The sequence below is a fragment of the Somniosus microcephalus genome, chromosome 12, assembly GCF_052327205.1.
Source record: "Somniosus microcephalus isolate GS21.2 chromosome 12, FLI_Smic_1.0, whole genome shotgun sequence".
NCBI lineage: Eukaryota > Metazoa > Chordata > Chondrichthyes > Squaliformes > Somniosidae > Somniosus > Somniosus microcephalus.
Window position 1 is genome coordinate 6,762,105 of NC_140998.1, and position 12,221 is coordinate 6,774,325.

The window sequence follows — 12,221 nt, forward strand, 5'->3', positions numbered from 1 at the left end:
CGATAGTGGAGCAGAGCTAAATTTGGAAATTTTAATGATTTTCAAGACATCTACGTTGTTTAACTTTCACATGATTCACAATCAATCAAAAATCTTTGTGAGGTGGCAGGATTCACAATCTCAAGTGTTGCTAGATTGGCTCAGTTCACTGTTTGGTTGGCGAAGCGGATGATAAAGAGGACTCTATAGACACACGCTGTCAATGAACACAGTCGGAAAAGGCCGAATCTTTACTCTAGAGCTCGCTCTCCTTACTCTGGAGAATCCTTATCCTAGAGGGGATCAAGGGATATGGGGAGAAAGCAGGGACAGGGCACTGAATTTGAATGATCTGCCATGATCGCATTGAATGGCAGAGCAGGCTCAAGGGGCCGAATGGCCTACTCCTGCTCCTATCTTCTATGTTTCTATGTAGAGACAGATGAAGACAGCCTCGCTCACTTCACTACACTGTTTTAATTCCACCTTGGACGGGCAGATGGGCGGTCATCGGTCCTCACGGTAATAATACTTGCCTCCAATCAAGCGCAAGGTGCCGTCCTTCGTCACAATCCCATCTGCGTAGAAAACCAAGGTGGGTACCATCCGATTGCTGCCTGCCCACCGAATGCACGGGTGCTCCCTGCAACATGAAGCTTAGTTCAGAAGTGCGTCATGCAGCAACTCTCTACAAAATACATTCCCCCTTCTCAGAATCAATAGCGAAGGAGGTCATTCAACTCATCACACGAATCTTCATCTAATCTTCAACTAATATCATTCCCTTGTCCTTTCTCCATATCCTTTTGTATTCTTCCACAGGACCAGAGAGTTTATAGCACAGAAGGAAGCCATTCAGCCAGCCAAGTCTGTACTAGCTTGAAGCTAGAGCCATCCAAATCTAATCGCACAGCCATGTTGCTCTGCTACGAGTATTTATCTAGTCTCACCTTAAAAGATGCAATGGTTTCTGCTTCAACATTTCTCCCAATAAAATGTCTTCTTTTCATATACTTATGCAATGACAATGTGACAGATGGAGTTCAATATGGGGAAGTGTGAGGTCATCCACTTTGGTTCCACGACAAATCATATAATTTTCTTAATGGTGAGAGACTAGGGGGTAAAAATTGGGTAGCCGGGGCGCTAATTTTAGCCCCCCGAAAAGGTTATCGCCCCCACGGCCGATTTTCCCAGTTGTGCCCAGAGGGGGAGATGGGACGCTACTGGAAGCGCCCCGCGTCCCTCTTGGGGCGCTGCGAGCCAATATTGCCGCGATACTGCAGGCCTTCCTCCTCTTATTAAAGGGGAGGGGTCTAGTGCAGTGCGTCCCGGCGCCCAGCTGGGCCACCAGGGATCGGGAGTGCCGGCAAACGAGCCCGGCACCCAAAAGGAGTGCCGGCCTGACGGAGAGCAGCCGGCACCCCGTGGGGGGCTTCACGGGGGCCGGGGACAGCAACGGGGGCAGGTGCTGGCATGCGGCCGGCAGGCGGCCAGCAACAAAAATGGCCGCCCGCCACCTCCCCCTTTAACTAGCACCGCCCCGGCCTCAAGTAGGCCCCCCTGACCCCGGCGGACATAGTGTCCGGCGGTAAGTTGGGGTGCGCCACCCAATATTACAGCTGGGGCGCTGCACACGGCGATGACGTCATCGCCGGCGGCACAGTGCCGCCGCTAACCTCCCGCTGAATTTCCCAGGCGCTAGTTGATTTGCGCCCCGTATAGGGTGCTAACGGGAGGTGTAAATCAACCGAATTCAGCCCCCTTGGAGCTGCGGAGGAGCTAAGGGGTTTAGGTGTCCATGTACACAAACCGCTAAAAGCTAGGACTCGGGTATAAAAAGTAGTCAAAAGGATATTGGAACGTTGGCCTTTATCTTGAGAGGATTGGAATTCAGTTGAGGAAGTGATGCTTGAGTTGTACGGAGCCTTGGTCAGGCCCCATTTGGAGTAACTGGGTTCAGTTCTGGGCACCACACCTTAGGAAGGATATATTGGCCTTGGTGGGGGTGTAGTGCAGATTCACCAGAATGATACCGGGGTTAAGAGGGTTAAATTATGAGGATATGTTGCATAAACTTGGTTTGTATTTCCTTGAGTTTAGGAGCTTGAGGGGTGATCTGATCCCGGAGTTAAAAATGATAAAAGGATTTGGTGGGGTAGATACAGAAAAGCAGTGAATCCAGAACAAAGGGGCATAATCTTCAAATTAGAGCCACACTGCTTCAGGAGTGAAATCAGGAAGCATTTTTTCCACACAAAGGGTAATGGAAATCTGGAACTCTCGCCCCCAAAAGGCTGTGGATCCTGGGGCAATTCAAGCTTTCAACCTTATGATCAACAGATTTTTGTTGTGTAAGAGCATCAAGGACTCCTGGAGCCATTGAAGGAGCAATGGGATGTTGCAGTGGGGAGGCAGTAGACAAATTACAATGGGCCGAATGGCCTTACTCTTCCATAATTATCAATGAAAATATCAATGCACAGAAACTATTGCAGAATACCGTTCGTCTAAAACTTACTGCACTAAACTCTCTAGTATCACCTGAGCATCCATACTGGGGTACAGGCCGATGGGCACCAGCAGCCCCTGAGGGATCATCCTTCAATGCTCGCCCTTGAGTAGCGGGTATTGGCAGGCTATTCAACCATCGGGTGGGGGGCTGATGTTAGACATGAGCTCAATCCTGTTCTCACTTGGTGTAGACACACGTGAAACTTTCAGCGGGGGTCCCTGGGTAGCAACCAAGAGCGGGAGCCCCAGCTGATTTGTTTCCCTCGCTAGCCCAGAGGCCACATGTACCGCCCTGGCTGAAATCCGCTAACTCAGCACAGACATAGAAACAGAGAAGATAGGAGCAGGAGTCGGCCATTCGGCCCCTCGAGCCTGCTCCGCCATTCAATGCGATCATGGCTGATCATCCAAATTCAGTACCCTGTCCCTGCTTTCTCCCCATACCCCTTGATCCCTTTAGCCTTAAGAAATATATCACAGAATCACAGAAACCTCACAGTGCAGATAGAGGCCATTTCGGCCCATCGAGCCTGCACCGACACATATCCCACCCGATCCCCGTAACCCCTACACCAACACATATCCCACCCTATGCCCGTAACCCCACGTATTTAATCCCCCTAACACTAAGGGTTAATTTATCATAGCAAATCAACCTAACCCGCACATCTTTGGACTGTGGGAGGAAACCGGAGCACCCGGAGGAAACCCACGCAAACACGGGGAGAATGTGCAAACTCCACACAGACAGTCACCCGAGGCCGGATTTGAACCCGGGTCCCTGGCGCTGTGAGGCAACAGTGCTAACCACTATGCCACCGTGCTGCCAACTCCTTCTTGAATATATTTAATGAATTGGCCTCTACTGCCTTCTGTGGTAGAGAATTCCACAGGTTCACCACTCTCTGGGTGAAGAAATTCCTCCTCATTTCTGTCCTAAATGGCTTACCCCTTATCCTTAGACTGTGACCCCTGGTTCTGGACTCCCCCGCCATCGGGAACATCCTTCCTTCATCTCGTCTGTCCAGTCCTGTCAGAATTTTATAAGTTTCAATGAGATCCCCTCTCATTCTTCTAAACTCCAGTGAGTACAAGCCCAATCGACCCAATCTCTCCTCATACGACATTCCTGCCATCCCAGGTATCAGTCTGGTGAATCTTCACTGCATTCCCTCCATGGCAAGAACATCCTTCCTCAGATAAGGCGACCAAAACTGCACACAATACTCAGACTGGTTATCAAAGTCCGTACTTTCTGGAGTGTGTGGCTTTGTGCTTTACCAGGCAAACACCAGGGGAGGGGCGAGGACATGTGAAATAAAACAATCATTTATTCTTTAGAATATAAAATGATCATAGCAGGAGGAACCTTCACTGTATACCCTAAAAGGACATTCAATCCACCAGAGCTGCAAAGGAATGAGAGCAGAGTGACACAATCACAAATCCAGTTCTAATGAAGGCACTCACAGTCCAGCCAGCTGCTGTCCCTCCAGCTCTTAATGCGGAGTCTGCACTGCTGTGCTTTAGATTAAACCCGAATACTGTGCTGGCTTTAGCAGAAGTACAGAAAAAACAGGGAAGATGATGAACACCCACAAAACTCTCCCTATTCCAACAGCATATATAGGGGACTTTGAACACAAAGGTCAAAAAAAGCCATTTCGTAATCATAGAATGATACAGTACAGAAGGCCATTCAGTCCATCACTCCTGTGCCTGTTCATTGGTAGCACGAGTCAATTAGTCCCACTCCCCTGCTCTTTCCCCAGAGCCCTGCAAATTTGTCCCTTCAACTCCCTTTTGATAGTCACTATTGAATCTGCTTCCACCGCCCTTTCAGGCAGCGCGTTCCAGATCACAACAACTCGCTGCGTAAAAAAAGTTTCCTCATCTCCCCTCTGGTTCTTTTGCCAACCACTTTAAATCTGTGTCCTCTGGTTACCAACCTCTCTGCCACTGTATTGTGTCTCAAGGGGTTTTATACCCTTACCTATATAACAATTAAGAAGGACTCCAGGGTGGAGAGTTTAGTTAACGGCCATTTTATTTACAATGTGCTTCTTCACTCAATGCACTACATTTCCCATAGCGCATTGCAAACCACCACTACAGTATCCCCTGTGGGACAATTCTAATACACATTCAAACTACACAACATATTTCCTCCCCCTTAAAATAGAATGTCCACAAAACAGAATAACTGAAAATGACTATAACTTTGGAAGAGAGGGTAGACTGCCTCTACATTCCGCTAACCCTGAGGATTATTCTGCCCCATGCACACAGGTTAGCACTAACTGTAACTAAGGCGCTCTGGAGGCTGCCTTTCTCTTTGGGGGTAACGCCTAGTCTCAGGAGCAGGCTCTGGCTGGCTCTCCAGTGACCCTGCAGGCGTGGCTTCCTCCCTCGATGGCACAAGAGTGGATGGTGCCACCGTCTCAGGGTCGGACAACCAGTCCCTGCTGGAGCCCCCAGCAGGTCCTTGATCCTCTGTTTCTTGGGTTACCTGTGGCGACTGTCTTGGCAGTAACTGGTCTACATGCCGTCTCCATGTTCGGTCGTCTCCGGTGCGGACTCGGTATAAAACGGGGCCCGTCTTTTGAATGACCATAACCGGGACCCACCGCTCCGGGGTGGTGTCGTTACACGCGAGGACTTTGCCCCCCACCACAAAGTGTCGTTCTTTGGACCTCTGAGCTCGTCTGCTGACTTGATCCTGCTGATTGGCGTGCACCACTGCTTCTGTGGACGTTGGCCTCAGCAGGTCAAGGCGTGTCTGTAGCTGCCTTCCCATGAGTAGGTAAGCAGGAGATGCTCCAGTCGTAGCATGAGGCGTGTTTCGGTATTTCAGCAAGAAAGCATTCAGGCGCTGCTTTAGAGGAGCATCACTTCTTGCCGCTTTCAACGCATGTTTCAGCGTTCTGACAAATCTCTCCACCAATCCATTCGAGGATGGATGATAAGGTGCGGAGAACGTGTGCTGGATTCCATTGCTCTTGAGGAACTCCTCCATCTCCTGGGATGTGAACTGTGTTCCATTGTCGGTTACGATCTGCTCCAGCAGACCAAATCGCCCGAACATCTCTCTCAGAGTCTCGATGGTTTTCTCCGTAGTGGTAGTGGACATTACTGCAACCTCCGGCCATTTGGAATGGGAGTCCACCGCGACCAGGAACATCGCTCCTTCCACTGGTCCCGCGAAGTCCAGATGGATCCGTTGCCACGGTGTCGCCGGCCATTCCCATGGATGCAGTGGCGCTGCTCTTGGCGTATCCCTGGTTGTCTCGCATGATGGGCATGATTTCGCTTCAACTTCAATTTCATGATCCAGACCGGGCCACCAGAAGTAGCTTCGTGCCAGCTCCTTCATCCGGACAATACCACAATGTCCTGAGTGCAGCTCGTTGAGGACATGTTTCCGCAGCTTTGGTGGTATGATCACTCGCATACCCCAAAGGAGGCATCCTGACGTGACAGACAACTCCTTCCCTCTTGACAGGTAAGGTAGGAGCTCAGATGGTGCGTCTGACACCCGTGATCCGTCTCCTCGCATCACCCGATCCAGCACCTTGGATAGCGTAGGGTCCACTCTGGTCTCTTTCTTGACCTGCCGGGCCGTGACAGGGGCATTGCTCACCATGTCAAAGTAGAAAATCTTTTGCTCACAGCCTTCAGAGGGCACAGGCAGCGGAAGTCTTGACAATCCGTCCACATTGCCATGTGCTGCTGAACTCCGGTATTTGATGTTGTAATTGTGAGCGCTTAACATCAGCGCCCAGCGCTGCATCCAGCACGCTGCCAGGGAGGGTATTCCTGTGTGTGGACCAAAGATCGATGTCAGAGGACGATGATCCGTCAGCAAGGTGAATTTCCTTCCGAACAAGTAGTGATGGAACTTTTTGATTCCAAAGATGATGCCCAAAGCCTCTTTTTCGATCTGCGGGTATTTCACCTCCACCTTGCTCAGGGACCTTGGCACGAATGCAATCGGCTTCTCTTCGCCTGAGGGAAAGATGTGGGACACGACCGCGCCGACGCCATAAGGCGACGCGTCACAGGCCAGCTGAATCTGCAACGACGGGTCAAAGTGCGTCAATACTCTGAGGTCAGTCAAAGCTGCTTTGGCTTTCTTGAATGCAGCTTCGCACTCCTTCGTCCACGCCCAGGCCTTGCCCTGACACAGCAACTCATGTAATGGCTTCAACAGTGATGCCAGCTGTGGAATAAACTTTCCGTAATAGTTCAGGAGACCTAAGAATGACCACAGCTGGCCGACATTTGTAAGTGCAGGAGCGTCGGCAATGGTTCACTTTCGACGGTGCTGTGTGTAGGCCGTCCGCGTCGATGACATGGCCTAGGTACTCCACTGATGGCTTGAAAAATTCGCATTTGTCCTTGCGAACGCGTAAGCCATATTCTTCAAGTCTTCCCAGTGTCTTCGTCAGGTTCTACAGATGCTCGTTGTCGTCCTTTCCTGTGACAAGGATATCGTTGAGATAACATTGTACCCCTGGAATGCCGCTTAAGATCTGGTCCATAGCCCGCTGAAACAATGCTGGTGCTGACGTTATACCAAAGGGTAGGCGGCAGTACCTGTAGAGGCCCTTGTGGGTGGTGATGGTGAGGTACTTCTGTGAGTCCTCTTCTACATGCATCTGCAAGTAGGCTTGGCATAGATCAATCTTGCTAAACTTCTGACCGCCTGCTAGACCCGCAAAAAGATCTTCAATGATGGGGAGGGGGTACTGTTCAGCTGAGAGCACAGGATTCAATGTTACTTTGAAATCTCCTAATAAGCGAACCGCGCCGTCACTCTTCATCACTGGTACCACGGGCATGGCCCACTCACTGTGCGAAACCGGCACCAGGGACCCCTATCTTGACCAGACGCTCCAGGTCAGCCTCCACCTTTGGTTTGAGGGCATAGGGAACGTTCCTGGCCTTCAGGAATCGTGGCTGGCTGTCAGGCTTCACCTTGAGTTTGACCGTAATCCCCTTCATACTCCCCAATTCTCCGTCAAAGACAGCCGCATGCTTTGTCAACACTGCCGCTAGCCCCACCTCTTCAACTGACACCGCATTCACTTTTTTTCAATCCAGATGAATTTTCTCCAACCATGGCCTGCCCATCAGGGCTGGATAGTCACCCTTGACCACGTAAACTGGCAGCATCACGGTTTGTCCATTAAGCTCCACCTTGACCTCCGTCTTACCCAGCATGGGGACTGTTTCCCCAGTGTAGGTCTTTAAGATGAGCTTGGCCGGCGTCAGTGATAGGTGGTTCAGTTTTTCTTTGAATAGCTTCTCTGAAATCAAGGAGACAGCGGCCCCCGTATCCAGCTCCATTTTGACCGGTATTCCCTCTAGTAGTGGAGTGACTCCATAGCCTGATGAGCCTCCATTCACCATTAACACATGGAGATTCAGCTCCCCGTCAGAGTCTGTGTCACTGTCTTCCTGTTCTTGTTTCACCATGTGTAGGGTTTTCTTTTTAGAATGCCAGTTGGATGTGTTTCCTTGTTTGTTTTTGTGTGTCTGTGTAGGATTGTTTGCTTTGCCCTTTACACACACGTTCAATGTGTCCTTTCTTTTCACATTTCCGACAGGTCAGGTCTTTACACCAGCAGTCAGATGGCTGATGACCTGACCTTCCACATCTGTAACACTCTCTGGCGCCCCTTGCATGCTTATCCGGTGTAGCTGCTACCCTGTGCACTCTTGTTGCAACCCCCAACAGCTGTGCATCTTTAGCTGCTAACTCCATAGACACAGCGAGTTCCACTGCTGATTTAAGCGTCAGTTTGTCAGTCGTGAGCAAGCGCTTCTGTGTTGCTTCACATCTTAATCCACACACAAACCTATCACGGACAGTGTCATTTAGAGTTTCACCAAACTCACAATGCTCAGTAAGCTTCTTTAGCACTGCAACATATTCGGCTATGGACTCACCCTCCCCTTGGTTTCGTTTGTGAAACCTGAACCTCTCGGCAATCAGCAGCGGCTTGGGTGCGAAATGTGTTTCCAAAACTTCCACAATCTGATCATATGTCTTAGCGCCGGGCTTATCCGGGTGCATCAAACTCCGTAACAAGCCAAATGTTTTTGCTCCAATCACACTGAGGAACGTCGCCACTTTCACATCATCTTTAATGCCATTTGCAGTCACGAAAAATCCGAAACGCTCTGTATAAGCACTCCATTGCTCCGCCGTTTCATCAAATGGTCCAAATGCCACGGTTAGCATAACCATTTTGTTTTCTTTTTTTTTCTTTACAGTCCTTTTCCTCCACTTGTTTTTTTATTTTTACAGTCCTTTTCCTCCACTTCATTTCACTGTATCGTTACTCTCCTCCTTCTTATTTGTGTAACACACGAACCGCCACCTTTACGAGGCGATTGCATCAGCACTAAACTGCGGGCACGCCATTAAGAAAAGACAGTAACTTCTTACTTTAAACATCGCCAATTCCAGTGCAAAGTGATGCGCAAGTCTGTCGTCCTCGTCGCCAGTTTTATTGTGTCTCAAGGGGTTTTATACTCTTACCTATATAACAATTAAGAAGGACTCTGGGGTGGAGAGTTTAGTTAACGGCCATTTTATTTACAATGTGCTTCTTCACTCAATGCACTACATTTCCCATAGTGCATTGCAAATCACCACTATGGTATCCCATGTGGGACAATTCTAATACACATTCAAAATACACAACACACTGGAAACAGTTTCTCCTTATTTACTCTATCAAAACAGTTCATGATTTTGAACACCTCTACCAAATCTCCTCTTAACCTTCTCTGCTTGAAGGAGAACACTCCGAGCTTCTCCAGTCTCTCCACATAACTGAAGTCCCTCATCGCTGGTAACATTCTGGTAAATATCTTCTGCATCCTCTCTGAGGCCTTGACATCCTTCCTGAAAGGTGCGGTGCCCAGAATTGAACACAATACTCCAGCTGGGGCCGAACCAGTGATTTATAAAGGTTTAACGTAACTTCCTCTATTAATAAAGCTAAGGATCCCGTATGCTTTTTTAACCGCTTTCTCAACTCATCCTGCCACCTTCAAAGATTTGTGTGCATATAACCCCAGGTCTCTCTGTTCCTGTCCCCCTTTATAATTGTACCATTTAGTTTATTGCCTCTCCTCATTCTTCCTACCAAAATGCATCACTTTGCTGCGTTAAATGTCATCTGCCCTGTGTCTGCCCATTTCACCAGTCTGTCTTGGTCCTCCTGAAGTCTGTTATTATCTTCCTCACTGTTTACTACAGTTCTGAGTTTCATGTCATCTGCAAACCTTCAAATTTTGCCCTGTATACCCAAGTCCAGGTCATTAATATATATCAAAAAGCAGTGGTCCTAATACCGACCCCAGGGGGACACCACTGTATACTTCCCTCCAGTCTGAAAACCAACCGTTCACTACTACTCTCTGCTTTCTATCCCTTAACCAATTTTGTATCCATGCTGCCACAGCCCCTTTAATCCCATGAGCTTCAATTTTGCTAACAGGTCTATTATGTGGTACTTTGTCAAACACCTTTTGAAAGTCCATATACACAACATCAACCGCACTACCCTCACCAACCCTCTCCGTTACTTCATCAAAGAGCTCCATCAAGTTCGTCAAACACGATTTGCATTTAACAAATCCATACTTTTACAACTGGCAATTAATTTTGTCCCGGTTTATTGTCTCTAAAATTTACTCCACCACCGACATTAGGCTGACTGGCCTGTAGTTGCCAGGTTTATCCCTCCCCTTTTTTGAACAGGATGTAACTTTTGCAATCCACCAGTCCTCTGGCACCACCACATCTAAAGAGGATTGGATCATTGTGGCCAGAGCCTTCGCAGTTTCCACCCCTACTTCCCTCAGTAACCTAGGATGCATCCCATCAAGATTGGGTGACTTTTCTACTTTGAGGACTGGCAACCTTATACGTAACACCTCTTCATCTATTTTTATCCTATCCAGTATCACTACTGCCGTCTCCTTTACTGCTACATTGGCAGCATCTCCTCCAGCAAAGACAGACGCAAAGTACTCATTTAGTGCCTCAGCCATGTCCTCTGCCTCCACAAAGAGATCTCCTTTTTGGCCCCTAATCGGCCCACCCTACCTTTGACTACCCTTTTACATGTTTATAAAAGACTTCTGGGTTCACTTTTATGTTAACCGTTAATCTATTCTCATACTCTCTCTTTGACCCTCTTATTCTCTTTTTTAGGTCTCTGTACTTTCTGTATTTAGCTTGGTTCTCTACTGTATTGTGAACCTTATATTTCTCATAATCATAGAATGGTTACATAGAAGCATAGAAGATAGGAGCAGGAGTAGGCCATTCGGCCCCTCGAGCCTGCTCCGCCATTCGATGAGATCATGGCTGATCATCCAAACTCAGTACCCCGTACCTGCCTTCTCCCCATATCCCTTGATACCTTTAGCTCTAAGAAATATATCTAACTCCTTCTTGAATATATTTAAAGACTTGGCCTCAACCGCCTTCTGTGGTAGGGAATGCCACAGGTTCACCACTCTCTGGGTGAAGAAATTCTTTCTCATCTCTGTCCTAAATGGCTTACTCCTTATCCTTAGACTATGACCCCTGGTTCTGGACTCTCCGACCATCGGGAACATTCGACCTGCATCTACTTTGTCCAGACCTGTCAGAATTTTATAAGTTTCGATGAGATCCCCTCTCATTCTTCTAAACTCCAGCGAGTATAAGCCCAATCGACCCAATCTCTCCTCATACGTCATTCTTGCCATCCCAGGGATCAGCCTTGTGAATCTTCGCTGAACTCCTTCCATGGCAAGAACATCCTTCCTCAGATAAGGCGACCAAAACTGCACACAGTACTCAAGGTGTGGTCTCACCAAGGCCCTGTACAACTGCAGCAAGACATCCTTGCTCCTGTAATTGAATCCTCTCGCTATGAAGGCCAACATACCATTTGCCTTCTTCACCGCCTGCTGCACCTGCATGCTTACCTTCAGCGACTGGTGCACAAGGACACCCAGGTCTCGTTGCACTTCCCCTTCTCCCAATCTATTGCCATTCAGATAATAGTCTGCCTTTCTGTTTTTGACACTAAAGTGGATAACCTCGCATTTATACACGTTATATTGCATCTGCCACGCTTCTGCCCAATCACCCAACCTGTCCAAATCATCCTGAAGTTTCTCGGTATCCTCCTCGCAGCACACACGCCCACCCAGCTTTGTGTCGTCTGCAAACTTGGAGATATTACATCGAGTTCCCTTATCTAGATCATTAATGTATATTGTGAATAGCTGGGGTCCAAGGACCGATCCCAGCGGTACCCCACTAGTCACTGCCTGCCACTCGGAAAAAGACCCGTTAATTCCTACTCTCTGCTTTCTGTCCGCCAACCAGTTCTCTATCCAAGTCAATACCTTGCCCCCAATCCCATGTGCCTTAACTTTACACGCTAATCTCTTATGCGGGACCTTATCGAAAGCCTTTTGAAAGTCCAAATACACCACATCTACTGGTTCTCCCTTATCTATTTTCCCAGCTACATCCTCAAAAAATTCCAGTAGATTAGTCAAGCACGATTTACCTTTTGTAAATCCATGTTGACTTTGTCCGATCCTGTCACTGTTTTCCAAGTGCTCAGCTATTACATCCTTCATAATGGACTCTAGCATTTTCCCCACTACCGATGTCAGGCTTACCGGTCTGTAATTCCCCGCTTTCT

The 12,221-nt window shown here is 48.4% G+C and overlaps 1 protein-coding gene across 1 annotated transcript in view; it reads right to left on the reverse strand.

Annotated features, from left to right (window-relative positions):
- LOC147108998 (tubulin polyglutamylase TTLL5-like) overlaps positions 1-12,221 on the reverse strand; it is a 104,971-nt gene that overhangs the window by 52,996 nt on the left and 39,754 nt on the right. The window contains exon 3 of the mRNA XM_086002543.1: positions 516-622. Within this exon, the coding sequence (XP_085858669.1) occupies positions 516-622 (107 nt within the window). The remainder of the gene's footprint in view (positions 1-515; positions 623-12,221) is intronic.